The sequence below is a fragment of the Corella eumyota genome, chromosome 2 (assembly GCF_963082875.1).
Source record: "Corella eumyota chromosome 2, kaCorEumy4.1, whole genome shotgun sequence".
In the NCBI taxonomy this organism is placed as follows: domain Eukaryota; kingdom Metazoa; phylum Chordata; class Ascidiacea; order Phlebobranchia; family Corellidae; genus Corella; species Corella eumyota.
The window spans coordinates 12210017-12224690 of NC_137491.1; the positions used below are offsets into that span (position 1 = coordinate 12210017).

The 14674-nt window shown below is 25.8% G+C and overlaps 2 protein-coding genes and 1 pseudogene across 2 annotated transcripts; all 3 read left to right on the top strand.

Moving 5' to 3' along the window:
- Positions 1–931: 931 nt before the first annotated feature.
- On the top strand, positions 932–3921 carry LOC145742974 (carbohydrate sulfotransferase 11-like). The gene is made up of 6 exons (XM_082560821.1): positions 932–1173; positions 1347–1573; positions 1844–1953; positions 2099–2296; positions 2452–2589; positions 2692–3921. Exons 1-6 carry the CDS (start codon positions 1017–1019, stop codon positions 3026–3028), a joined length of 1167 nt encoding a protein of 388 aa, XP_082416947.1. The 5' UTR covers positions 932–1016; the 3' UTR covers positions 3029–3921.
- A 3919-nt stretch (positions 3922–7840) lies between these two features.
- Positions 7841–9674, top strand: LOC145742422 (carbohydrate sulfotransferase 8-like; annotated as a pseudogene).
- A 1183-nt stretch (positions 9675–10857) lies between these two features.
- On the top strand, positions 10858–14212 carry LOC145742423 (carbohydrate sulfotransferase 11-like). The gene is made up of 5 exons (XM_082560201.1): positions 10858–10902; positions 11203–11321; positions 11744–11941; positions 12338–12543; positions 14112–14212. Exons 1-5 carry the CDS (start codon positions 10858–10860, stop codon positions 14210–14212), a joined length of 669 nt encoding a protein of 222 aa, XP_082416327.1.
- The last annotated feature ends 462 nt before the right edge of the window (positions 14213–14674 follow it).

A 14674-nucleotide genomic window follows, 5' to 3' on the forward strand; every position in this document is an offset into this window, starting at 1 on the left:
AAAGTCACGTATGGAATTTAAAGGTGGTTAAGATATAATATAGTGGGTTTAGAAAGAATTTTTATAAATAAAATCGGTTAAAAATATTTATATTTCCCGTATTGCCCCATGGTATTCGCCTACTTCTCTATAAAAATTAATCATATAATAAATATAAGTTTTTCTTAGATTTTAGACTTTAGTATATAGTAGTGTAAGAGCATTTGTTAATTTAGAGTTATTTAGCTTCAAGATACATTTTAATTTTAAGTATACTTAAGTTTTAAGACAACCGGTGTTGCTACACCTAATCTAAAACAAATCGAATCGTATAAATGTTTTCATGAAAAGCAATACACAAAGAACTAGCCATTATTATAAGAGAAGCCGTGGTTAAACTTTAAAAGTTAGCGATGTGTAAACAAAACTTACAAGTAATAATTATTATTAATTATTGAAATAAGTATTGATTGGGTTTAGTAGTGACCATGTATTTATTACATATTTGTATTGAGTTTTAATAAGATTTTATTAGGTTAGTATTCTTTTTATAATTTAAGCTTGTTAAAAAGCTTTAAAAACATACACAATACCTTTTTTTAACTAAGAAAGTCTTAAACAGTTTCATTCTACTTTTAAATGTGCCTACGGATGGTTATTAGATACAGGTAAAAAACAAGTATAAGTAGAACAGCTCATTTTAAAATTTAATAAAATCGAAGGTATTGAAATACCTTTACAACTTATTTATTTAGAATAAGTATATACGTGTTTTTTGAACTAAAAGTCCTATATTAACGTAGTATACTGTGCTTTCAAATAGATAGTTATTTTTAATTTGTTTTTCCTTAACAAGTAAAATAAAGTAAGTTTTTTTTTTATAGGTTCACATTAGATTTTATCACTTTGCGGGAGCTGTCATTTTAAGCATATTTATTTAGAAATTAACTACAGTTGTTCGGTTTTTTCCCAGCAGGTGAATAGGGTTTGGCTTTTTATTAGTTTGCTATAAACTGCAAATTAATTTTACAAACAAAATGCGCGGTCTTAATAAATCTATGAAAGGCAACAAAAATGTCATTCTTTTTGGAATTATTTGGATTTTTGGAATAACTTCTGTAGCAAGTTATCTTAAAATATTTGATGCAACCAAAATTTTGCCTACAAGAGTCGCGAAAAACGGGTTTGATAAAGGTAATTTATTAAATTTCAGGGCAATAAGTTTTTTTTTACGGTTAAGGCGTACTGCGCAACCTGTTGAACGGATATTAGAGCCCCATTCTGTTGTGAATAAATATTATACGACGAATTCACGAAAATATTTTATTTGAAGCCTTATTAGAAAACAACATTTTTAAACCATTTAGAACCATTAACTTTACAACTAACGGATTCTGAAAATACTACAATTACATTAAAAAACTTGATGAGTGATCAAATTCATTCCTTGTCAAAAGGGGAACCTTATCGAAGCAGAATTTTCGGAATACAACACCGTTGTTTAAACCAAAGAAATCAGCCAAGCATTTCAATAAGAACCAAAACATTGAAATACAATGACAAAATTAAAATAGTGTTGTGTGAAATACCCAAAGTATTACTTTAAAAATATTATAAAAATACTATATAATTAGCCTATGTAAATTGTGTTTTGGCCACATTTATTTTATATATGTGCTATCTTTAAATATTAATTACATCGTCAAACATTACAATTCGCGTAGCAACTTAACATTTGTCGAAAATAAATTACCGAAAATGTTTGTTTTTAGGGCAAGTTCTAATTAAGAAAAATTTACATGTTTGCTATGTTGGTATTTATATATATAAAATCCTGTAAAACAATTATGTATTTTTTTATTAGGTAGCAAGTACAACTTGGCAAAAGCTAATGTTAAAACTTGGCGGCTATACTGGAGAAATAACACAATTAATGATGGACCAAGGAAATATTCCAAACAAGCATTTTGACCAGTACGTAAAACGAATCAAATTATATATATTGTAACAAATAATGTAGTACGTATATTTACTATACAAAAATATTACTTTTAAATCTTACGTTTTAAATAAAATATTATTTATACTTGGCAGAATTTTTATATTTTATAAATTGCAGACTTAAAACCGACGAAGAAGCAAGAACAAAAATGAAAGAATATTTAACGTTCTTAGTAACGCGTCACCCGTTTGAAAGATTGGTATCAGCACATCACGATAAATTTTTCGGGAGTAATTCTTATGGTTATTACAAAAATATTGGAAGAAAAATTGCTCAAAGTCAAGCCGTCTTCCATATGCATGGCATAGTTAATGCGTTAGTTTATTAGGAATTAAAATGTTAAAAATTTTCTCATATTAAGAATTGAAATTATAGTAACTATTGTATTTTTACTTTTAAAAATTAACTAATAAGATTATCTTTTAATGATATCCAAATAATTAAATTTACATAGGCTAAATGTTTTTTAGGGATAGGTTTATCGGAAAAATAAATACATTCAAAAACTCGTCAGACTTTCGTAATTTAACCAAAGATCAACAAAATGATGTTTTAGAATATTTGGAAATTTTAAGGACGGGAAACATTAATTTTTCTCAATTTATAAAGTAAACTAATATAATAGTAAACAGTTACAGATTTAAAAAAAACAACCTTTGTCATTAAAATTTAATGTAATTCAGTTTTAACTTTTACTTTTCCGTTGTTAGATACATTTTGAGTTTTAATACACCAGCAAAAGTAAATTCAATGGACATTCACTGGCGACCTCAAACTTATCTGTGCATGCCTTGTGCATTCAACTACAGCTATGTGATTCGATTCGACAACTTATCAATTGAATCAAACAGACTTATTGACTATTTACAATCTCATCATAATGCTTCTACGTCGGGAATAACACGATTTCCTGAACGCATACCATCAGTAAAACAAAACTCAACAGTAAACGCCTTTAAAAAAATACCCGAAAAAGATGTTGAATCTTTAAGAAAACTTTATTATGATGACTTTTACATATTTGGTCATGATCCTTATTTATACTAAGGCGTGCGTAAAGCTTAAAGAGTGACTATATATTGTATTTAAGTTAGTTTATTTGGGTATTACAATTAACATACCCTGGGTTATATTACTCAAACGCAATATTGTGCCAAACCGTTAAATATTTATCAACTGTTATTTTTAAGAAAAAATTGTTTTAACTAATATTGGCATAAAGTATCTTTGCTTAACAGTTGTGTACATTATGGATTTTATTAAATTTTTTGAAATTATTTATTAGCGGGAAGTCACTTTTAGTGAGCTTCGGCGTTTCATACTGAATCATTTGGCTTGATCCCAGCTGCGGGAGATTTTTACTCCCCATCCTCATTTACGACGCATATGTTGTTTCGTTTATTAATTATGTTCTGTATTTTCTTTATTTTTTGTATGCGCTTTTTTCTATTTTATTTTGCTTTAAATAACTGCCAATATAGCATTTTGGTCAGTTCGCTGAACCTAAAAACTTATAAATAAGTAAGGCCGAAGTAAGGTTACAAAGGTTTAACACGATTAAACTTTCGCTTTAATACTTAATTTGTTGAAAATATACTTTGTAGTTTGTGTTTCGTATCATTTTTGTGACGCATTTATTTAGCATTTCCTAGTTTCAATTCTGATTAAAAGCCGCTTGTACAGAATATATTTGGTAGATTAAATCCTTGGGCAGGTTTTGGTTGTAAGTTAGCGAGTTTGATTTAACACGACTATTTTGTGTATTTAAGTGTGGCCGTATTATCGATGCTCTTCTTTACAGAGTACTACTCTATTGGGGTTTAGTAATTGTTTAAGCCATAGTAAAAGTTTATTAGATCCTACATTAAGTTTAGTAAAATCGTGTTTTATTTATTTTGTCAGCGTACGATTTATTTTACCATAGCTACTCTAGACCAACTTTGTAATATATTATTCAAAGGAAATATGGTGATTTGCAATATATTAATTCATTTACCAATTTAATTTACTTCTTTTGGTATTAATAAAACGAGAAAACTATTTCACGATATCACATATAAAACAAATGTCCTACCCTTTAACATGTGTATATTTTAAGGTAGTACTATTAGTATCAATTGATAAAACACAGAAAAAAAAAACCGACAATAGATTTGTAACACAATTGGTTTTCTTACAAAGATGAAATAACATAAACATACGAATACATACCAAATAAAATAGTTTATTCAATTAATTTTTTTAAAAACGTTTCAGTTGTTGTCTAAAACAAGTATTTTAAAATGTTTAAGTTATTTTGAATTTAAAAACAAAAAAATCGGATTTAGCTACCATGTTAACGCTAGCAAGTAAATAATATAATAATGATAATTTATTTTTTATTTTGAGACTTAAGCATAGTTGTGTATAAACATTTGTTAAATTACTAGATGTTTTTTAGCTCTACAAATGTTATGCTTAGTCTTAGTTAATTTTTTAATGTGTATGAAACATTTTTAATAAACCACTGTATTTAGAAATTTTTAAGTTTAGGATTTTTTAATTTTAAGCAAGTTTCAAGACAAAATAAAATTTTTAATAGTTATAAAAACAAACTTAATTGTATGAGTGTTTTAATATTTAACCAAGGTCAATGTTAAAGTTTAAAAAACTGGGTTGGAAAAATGTAAAGGAAGTTGCAAAATGATAATATTTGGATTTTTTGATAAACAAAATATGATTTAAAATTAGTTGATGATTTTAATGTAAATCTTTATAGATAAATAAAGATATGCTAAACTTTACCAAATTAAAAATAATAAATAAAAAATTAATTTAAATATTAGGTTTGTAACTATAAGCTTACAAATGGGTTTTGATTGTTTCCCTTTTGTTGTTTGCCCTATTGTGATTAAACAAAAAAATTACAAAAAATCAATTTAAAAGAGTAAAAAATAGAAACCTTTAAATTTTAAAAAGTAATTTAGAATTTGAATGTGATAAACAAGAAAAATTTAAAATTTATACATTTGCCCATATTGGTATTATACATACATTAGACTTAATTTAAAATGATTGAAATTGATCGTTTTTTTTAATAAACAACCAAGTTTTTAAAATTAATAACAAACAAAACTATTTTTAACCCAGTTTTAAGTTGACCAGAATGACTGGAATACAACAGCAGTGCTCAATCATGCAAGCACGGTCAAAAATTTTAATAAGAACCAAAACAATGAAATATAATGATAAAATAAAGACAGTGATGTGTGAAATTCCAAAGGTTGTAAATTTTTAAAGCTGCTTGAATAAAGACCCTTGACAGAAATTGTTTTAGGGTTTAACAGTAATAAACATACGAAAAGTTAATAAAGAGATAATTTTCCATGGGAATTTTGATAGCGGTGTCTAAAAATTCCATTTAAAAAATTGAACCCGAACGCTGTTATGATACGAATAAAAATAGAATTTTTAAAAATAAACAGTATTTTTTAACACAAATAAATTAAATTCTATTTGTTTTATTTTGTTCAAGGTTGCAAGCACAAATTGGCAAAAGCTTATGTTGAAATTGGGCGGTCACACCGACGAAGTAACAAAAACTATGGAAGATTATGGAACTATTCCAAACAAACATTTTAATCAGTACGTATTTTTAAATTAAAAAAAAATTTTGTAATAATTTTCAAAAATAAACAAAAAATATGTTAATGTTCATATTTTGTAAAATTTTATTATATATATTATATATGATTTATAATTTGCAGACTAAAAACCGGCGCAGAAGCAAGAACAAAAATGAAAGAATATTTAACGTTCTTAGTAACGCGTCACCCGTTTGAAAGATTGGTATCAGCACATCACGATAAATTTTCCGACAAAGACCCTTATGATTATTATAGAATGGGAATTGGAAGACACATTGGTCGAAGTCAAGCTGTCTTTCACATGCATGGCATAAATAACGCGTATGATTATAAAGACCCAACTTTTAAAACATTACAAATTACAAATATAACCTTGCAATCTTTATTTACAAGAAATAACGTTTTTACTACCAGTAAACTTAAATTAATTTAATGATAAAATATTATATAAAATAAGTGGTTTTACTTTAGGGAAAAATTGATTAAAAATATGGACATTACCAAAAATTCGTCAAGTTTTTTTAATTTAACAAAAGATCAACAAGATGATGTTTTGAAGTATTCAGAAATCTTAAAAACCGGAAAAATTTTTTTCTCGCAGTTTATAAAGTAAGCTATATACAGAGAAACTTTTATAATCACCTTTATTAGAATCTAATAATACATTGTTTTAACTTTAACTTTTTTATTGTTAGATACATTTTGAGTTTCAATACACCAGCAAAAGTAAATTCAATGGACATTCACTGGCGACCTTAAACTAATCTGTGCATGCCTTGTGCATTCAACTACAGCTATGTGATTCGTTTCGACAACTTAGCAGTGGAATCAAACAGACTTATTGACTATTTACAAACTCATCATAATGCTTCTACATCTGAAATCACACGATTTCCTGAACGCATACCATCAGTAAAACAAAACTCAACAGTAAACGCATTTAAAGAAATATCCGAAAAAGATGTTGAATCTTTAAGAAAAATTTATTACGATGATTTTCGCATATTTGACTATGATCCTTATTTATACCGAGGATACACAAACCCTTAGTACTTAGTTTTACTTTAAACATATTAATAGTAATTTATAAAAAAAGATAACATATTTTCCAATATTGCGCATTAAAAAGATATGGTAAATTTATGCCTAATACATTTCTCTTTTTACTGTTCTATAGTTTTATTATACTAAGAGTTTTCGTAGGGTGATGAAGTAGTGCACTTATTTGCCTATATATATATATATTATATTATATTTGCAAAGGTGGGCACAGTTAACCGAGAAAATAACTTCGTTAAGTGGTAATTCGTTACACAATACATCAACTTCGTTGACGTTTTTTAGTTTAATTGAATTGACTGTAACGGAAGTTATCGATAACCGTTAACGTTAAAATTTAAATAAAACAAACAAAGAAACGACCTTTTTTTCAAAAAAACAATAGTTTTTATCTTAGTTGAAATTTTAACTTAACGAACTTAAGTATAAAAAAAGTTTTCAAAACTGAAATAGGCCCAAATTACAGCGGCCAGATGGTAGTTACATACATTGTTTTAAAAATCGAAACGTTTAAACCCGGTAAACGGCAAAATTAAACAAATATATTCCTATAAAACCACGGTTTACTTGTAAAAATATTAAATTAACGGACTTAATTTAACGAAAGCACACTTTAACGAAAGTTAAATGATTCGTTAACGATTTTTAAAGTTAACTTGAAAGTTAAATTTTAACGCAAAAACTTCGTTATTGACCGATTAACGCATTAACGCATTAACGGTTTGGTGCCCACCTTTGTATATTTGAATGTGTTAGTGCATTTACTTCAAAAAATGAGTTGACAATAATGCTTACACTTTAAGTTGATTATATTTCTTTGTAATTAAAAATACAAGAAATTAATAAAAAAACAAATAAAACAAACTTAAAAGTAACTGAAATAAATGAAATTTACCAAAAAGAAATTAATTAAAACCAAATAAAATAAAAAGCTAAGTTGAAAAAGTAAATAAATAAAAAATGGCCATAAACTTATAAGACAAAACTACTGCAATAAATTTTAATCCACCCAATTTTGTTAGACAGATATTATTAAATGTTTTTGTTTTTTTAAATTTTATTTCATTTTCCGTTTTAGTGGTTGCCAACCCACATAACTTCGTTTTAATGATTTCCTTTTAAAGAAATAAGTATTGATATCAGAAAATATTGTGGCAAACAATTTACCATCAAGATGAAAAGAAATAATTTAATTTTTATTTTACTCTGTATGGGTTGGGTATTTGAAATTTATGTTGTAGCTGGATATATTAAAAAAGTTAATTCAAATGCATTTTCTCTAAAAATTTACCAACTGTAGTCAAAAAAAGGTAGTTTGTTTTTATTTATTTTAAATTTAATATCAAAATAGCATTAAATTAAAACAAAACGTATTTGGTATAAGTTTTTAACATGTGAATTTTATTTTTAAATTAAACAACTGAAAAATATATATTCAATATAATTATAAAATCTTGCCATCATCTGATTAATACCTAATTATAACAGCTTAAAATGTTCAAATTACTAACAACATTAGCACGATAATATTTTATTTGAAGCCTTATTAGAAAACAACATTTTTAAACCATTTAGAACCATTAAGTTTACAATTAACGGATTCTGGAAATACTACAATTACATTGAAAAACTTGATGAGTGATCAAATATATTTCTTGTCAAAAGGGGAACCTTATCGAAGCAGAATTTTCGGAATACGACACCGTTGTTTAAATCAAAGAAATCAGCCAAGCATTTCAATAAGAACCAAAACAATGAAATACAATGACAAAATTAAAATAGTGATGTGTGAAATACCCAAAGTATTACTTTAACAATATTATAAAAATAATGTATAATTAGCCTATGTTAAATGTGTTTTGGCCACATTTATTTTATATATGTGCTATCGTTAAATATTAATTACAATGTGACCAGTACGTAAAACGAATTAAATTATATACATTGTAACAAATAATGTAGTACGTATATTTACTATATAAAAATATTACTTTTAAATCTTACGTTTTAATAAAACAGTATTTATATTTGGTAGAATTTTTATGATTTATAAATTGCAGACTTAAAACCGACGAAGAAGCAAGAACAAAGATAAAAGAATATTTAACGTTCTTAGTAACACGTCACCCGTTTGAAAGATTGGTATCAGCACATCGCGATAAATTTTTCGGAAGTAATTCTTATGGTTATTACAAAAATATTGGAAGAAAAATTGCTCAAAGTCAAGCCGTCTTTCATATGCATGGCATAGTTAATGCGTTAGTTTATTAAGAATTAAAATGTTAACAATTTTCTCATATTAAAAATTAAAATTATAATAACTATTGTATTTTTACTTTAAAAAATTAACTAATAAGATTATCTTTTAATGATGTCCAAATAATTAAATTTACATAGGCTAAATGTTTTTTAGGGTTAGGTTTATCGGAAAAATAAGTACATTCAAAAACTCGTCAGACTTTCGTTATTTAACCAAAGATCAACAAAATGATGTTTTAGAATATTTGGAAATTTTAAGGCCAGGAAACATTAATTTTTCTCAATTTATACAGTAAGCTAATATAATAGTAAACAGTTACAGATTTAAAAAAAACAACCTTTGTCATTAAAATTTATTATAATTTAGGTTTAACTTTTAGTTTTCCGTTGTTAGATATATTTTGAGTTTCAATACACCAGCAAAAGTAAATTCAATGGACATTCATTGGCGACCTCAAACTTATCTGTGCATGCCTTGTGCATTCAACTACAGCTATGTGATTTGATTCGACAACTTGGCAGTTAAATCAAACAGACTTATTGACTATTTACAAACTCATCATAATACTTCTACATTTGAAATCACACGATTTCCTGAACGCATACCATCAGTAAAACAAAACTCAACAGTAAACGCATTTAAAGAAATATCCGAAAAAGATGTTGAATCTTTAAGAAAAATTTATTACGATGATTTTCGCATATTTGACTATGATCCTTATTTATACCGAGGATATACAAACCCTTAGTACTTAGTTTTACTTTAAACATATTAATAGTAATTTATAAAAAAAGATAACATATTTTCCAATATTGCGCATTAAAAAAATATGGTAAATTTATGCCTAATACATTTCTCTTTTTACTGTTCTATAGTTTTATTAAACTAAGAGTTTTCGTAGGGTGATGAAGTAGTGCACTTATTTGCCTATATATATATATATTATATTATATTTGCAAAGGTGGGCACAGTTAACCGAGAAAGTAACTTCGTTAAGTGGTAATTCGTTACACAATACATCAACTTCGTTGACGTTTTTTAGTTTAATTGAATTGACTGTAACGGAAGTTATCGATAACCGTTAACGTTAAAATTTAAATAAAACAAACAAAGAAACGACCTTTTTTTCAAAAAAACAATAGTTTTTATCTTAGTTGAAATTTTAACTTAACGAACTTAAGTATAAAAAAAGTTTTCAAAACTGAAATAGGCCCAAATTACAGCGGCCAGATGGTAGTTACATACATTGTTTTAAAAATCGAAACGTTTAAACCCGGTAAACGGCAAAATTAAACAAATATATTCCTATAAAACCACGGTTTACTTGTAAAAATATTAAATTAACGGACTTAATTTAACAAAAGCACACTTTAACGAAAGTTAAATGATTCGTTAACGATTTTTAAAGTTAACTTGAAAGTTAAATTTTAACGCAAAAACTTCGTTATTGACCGATTAACGCATTAACGCATTAACGGTTTGGTGCCCACCTTCGTATATTTGAATGTGTTAGTGCATTTACTTCAAAAAATGAGTTGACAATAATGCTTACACTTTAAGTTGATTATATTTCTTTGTAATTAAAAATACAAGAAATTAATAAAAAAACAAATAAAACAAACTTAAAAGTAACTGAAATAAATGAAATTTACCAAAAAAAAATTAATTAAAACCAAATAAAATAAAAAGCTAAGTTGAAAAATTAAATAAATAAAAAATGGCCATAAACTTATAAGACATAACTACTGCAATAAATTTTAATCCACCCAATTTTGTTAGACAGATATTATTAAATGTTTTTGTTTTTTTAAATTTTATTTCATTTTCCGTTTTAGTGGTTGCCAACCCACATAACTTCGTTTTAATGATTTCCTTTTAAAGAAATAAGTATTGATATCAGAAAATATTGTGGCAAACAATTTACCATCAAGATGAGAAGAAATAATTTAATTTTTATTTTACTCTGTATGGGTTGGGTATTTGAAATTTATGTTGTAGCTGGATATATTAAAAAAGTTAATTCAAATGCATTTTCTCTAAAAATTTACCAACTGTAGTCAAAAAAAGGTAGTTTGTTTTTATTTATTTTAAATTTAATATCAAAATAGCATTAAATTAAAACAAAACGTATTTGGTATAAGTTTTTAACATGTGAATTTTATTTTTAAATTAAACAACTGAAAAATATATATTCAATATAATTATAAAATCTTGCCATCATCTGATTAATACCTAATTATAACAGCTTAAAATGTTCAAATTACTAACAACATTAGCACGATAATATTTTATTTGAAGCCTTATTAGAAAACAACATTTTTAAACCATTTAGAACCATTAAGTTTACAATTAACGGATTCTGGAAATACTACAATTACATTGAAAAACTTGATGAGTGATCAAATATATTTCTTGTCAAAAGGGGAACCTTATCGAAGCAGAATTTTCGGAATACGACACCGTTGTTTAAATCAAAGAAATCAGCCAAGCATTTCAATAAGAACCAAAACAATGAAATACAATGACAAAATTAAAATAGTGATGTGTGAAATACCCAAAGTATTACTTTAACAATATTATAAAAATAATGTATAATTAGCCTATGTTAAATGTGTTTTGGCCACATTTATTTTATATATGTGCTATCGTTAAATATTAATTACAATGTGACCAGTACGTAAAACGAATTAAATTATATACATTGTAACAAATAATGTAGTACGTATATTTACTATACAAAAATATTACTTTTAAATCTTACGTTTTAATAAAACAGTATTTATATTTGGTAGAATTTTTATGATTTATAAATTGCAGACTTAAAACCGACGAAGAAGCAAGAACAAAGATAAAAGAATATTTAACGTTCTTAGTAACACGTCACCCGTTTGAAAGATTGGTATCAGCACATCGCGATAAATTTTTCGGAAGTAATTCTTATGGTTATTACAAAAATATTGGAAGAAAAATTGCTCAAAGTCAAGCCGTCTTTCATATGCATGGCATAGTTAATGCGTTAGTTTATTAAGAATTAAAATGTTAACAATTTTCTCATATTAAAAATTAAAATTATAATAACTATTGTATTTTTACTTTAAAAAATTAACTAATAAGATTATCTTTTAATGATGTCCAAATAATTAAATTTACATAGGCTAAATGTTTTTTAGGGTTAGGTTTATCGGAAAAATAAGTACATTCAAAAACTCGTCAGACTTTCGTTATTTAACCAAAGATCAACAAAATGATGTTTTAGAATATTTGGAAATTTTAAGGCCAGGAAACATTAATTTTTCTCAATTTATACAGTAAGCTAATATAATAGTAAACAGTTACAGATTTAAAAAAAAACAACCTTTGTCATTAAAATTTATTATAATTTAGGTTTAACTTTTAGTTTTCCGTTGTTAGATACATTTTGAGTTTCAATACACCAGCAAAAGTAAATTCAATGGACATTCATTGGCGACCTCAAACTTATCTGTGCATGCCTTGTGCATTCAACTACAGCTATGTGATTCGATTCGACAACTTGGCAGTTAAATCAAACAGACTTATTGACTATTTACAAACTCATCATAATGCTTCTACATCTGGAATAACACGATTTCCTGAACGTATACCATCAGTAAAACAAAACTCAACAGTAAACGCCTTTAAAAAAAATACCCGAAAAAGATGTTGAATCTTTAAGAAAACTTTATTATGATGACTTTTACATATTTGGTCATGATCCTTTTTTATACTTGAGCGTGCACAAAGCTTAAAGAGTAACTATAGTTACATTGTATTTAAAGTAGTTTATTTGTCTTTTACAATAAATATACACCGGGTTATATTACCCAAGCGCAAAATTTTACTAATCTGTTGAATATTTATCAACTGTTAAATAAATTTTTTACTAAAAAAAATAATAAACTATTGGCTTAAAGTTTTTGCTGAAGTGTTATGTACATTATCGAATTTTATAATTTTTTTGAAATGATTTATCAACAGGAACTCAGTTTTAGTGAGCTTCGGCGTTTCATACTGAATCATTCGGTTTAATCCCAACAGCGGGAGATTTTTACTCCACATCATCATTTATAACGCATATGTTGTTCAGTTTAATAATTAAATAACTGCCAATATAGCATTTTCATCAGTTTGATGGACAAAAAAATTCATAAATAAGTAAGGCCGAAGTAAGGCCGTAGTAAGGTTAGCAAAGGTTTAACGTACGATTAGACTTTCGCTTTATTACTTAGTTGTTGATTATATACTTTGTAGTTTAGGTTTCGTATCATATTTGTGACGCATTTATTTCGCATTTTCTATAGTTTTAATTGTGATTAAAAGTAAAAAAAAACATTTGGTAGATTGAATCCTTAGGCAGGTTTTGGTAATAAGTTAGCAAAAAATTTTTACAAAAAAAACAATTTAGGAGAGTAAAAAATAAAGCCTTTAAATTTAAAAAAAAAAATAAAAGTCTTTTAATTTTAAAAATAAAATTTAATAACAAGAAAAACTATTTTTAACCCGGTTTTAAGTTGTTAATATCAGGACATATATTAGACCATATTTTAAGCCTAAAATCAATATTAAATTTAAAAGCAAACAAATATAATAAACAAACATAAAATAATCTTTAAATTTGTTTTTGATTTATTAACATCTCAAAATATAAATTATTAAAATTTAAAATCCCTAAAACATTCTTTAATTTTAATAAACAAACACCCATTATGTGGTATTTAGTGAGTAATCAATCTTATTCTAAATAACATAACAAAATTTTAAACTTTTTTATACACAAAGATTATTTTAAACCAAAATTGGGACTAATAAAAAGCGATGTTAAAAAGTTTCAAAAACATAAAAAACTTCTTTTTTTCTTAAAAAAATCTAAAACAGTTTTTTACTTCGTTTCTAACAAAAAATGTGCCTACTGGTCATGGTATTAAAATACAGGTGAATAAATTTACCAATTTTAATAAACATTGTAGTTAAGGTAATACAGTGATCCATTTTAAGCTTTAAAAAGTTCGTCGATAATGACATACATTTACAATTTATTTTTTTATAATAAGTATCTCAGTGTTTTTTTAACTCAAAGTCTTACGTTAACGTGGTGAACTGTGCTTTTAAACAAAAAAATTTTAATTTTTTTTCCTTAAATGAAAAAATAATTTTATTTTTTTTATAGGTTTACATCAGATTTTATCGCTTTGCGAGCGCTTTTATTTTAAGTATGTTTATCCGGAAATTAAATCACAGCTGTTCGGTGTTTTTCCAGCAGGTGAATAGGGTTTGACTTTTTTAATAGTTTGCTATAAACTGCAAATTAATTTTACAAACAATATGCGCAGTTTTAATAAATCTACAAAAGGCAACAAAAATGTTTTTCTACTTGGAATTATTTGGATTTTTGGAATAACTTCTGTAGCAAGTTCTTTAAAAATATTTGATGCAAACAACATTTTGTCTGCAAGAGTCGAAAACAAAATTGATAAAGGTAATTTGTTAAATTTTGGGGTAATAATAAAAAATATAATAATACAAAGATAATAATTTTGTAAATTGCTAATAATTTAATGCCATTATAAGTTACTTAAGGGTTAAATTTGTTTTCTAAATTCAAAAAGTTATTTAAAATGCCTAAAAAAAATAAAAATTATTTAGAATTTTATCAAATTTTTATATAAAAATTCAACTGAAAATAAATTTTACCCTGGTAAGTCGATTCAATACATGCCCTTAAAATTGTTA

What these genes read in the sequence shown, in the direction of transcription:
- LOC145742974 (XM_082560821.1), top strand. Translation starts at nt 1,017, where the DNA reads ATGCGCGGTCTTAATAAATCTATGAAAGGCAACAAAAATGTCATTCTT. An exon ending in CCAAACAAGCATTTTGACCA is followed by an intron (nt 1,954 to 2,098) that starts GTACGTAAAACG and finishes TATAAATTGCAG; the next exon opens with ACTTAAAACCGACGAAGAAG. An exon ending in AATTTTTCTCAATTTATAAA is followed by an intron (nt 2,590 to 2,691) that starts GTAAACTAATAT and finishes TTCCGTTGTTAG; the next exon opens with ATACATTTTGAGTTTTAATA.
- LOC145742423 (XM_082560201.1), top strand. Translation starts at nt 10,858, where the DNA reads ATGAGAAGAAATAATTTAATTTTTATTTTACTCTGTATGGGTTGG. An exon ending in TACATTGAAAAACTTGATGA is followed by an intron (nt 11,322 to 11,743) that starts GTGATCAAATAT and finishes TATAAATTGCAG; the next exon opens with ACTTAAAACCGACGAAGAAG. An exon ending in AATAACACGATTTCCTGAAC is followed by an intron (nt 12,544 to 14,111) that starts GTATACCATCAG and finishes TTTTTTTTATAG; the next exon opens with GTTTACATCAGATTTTATCG.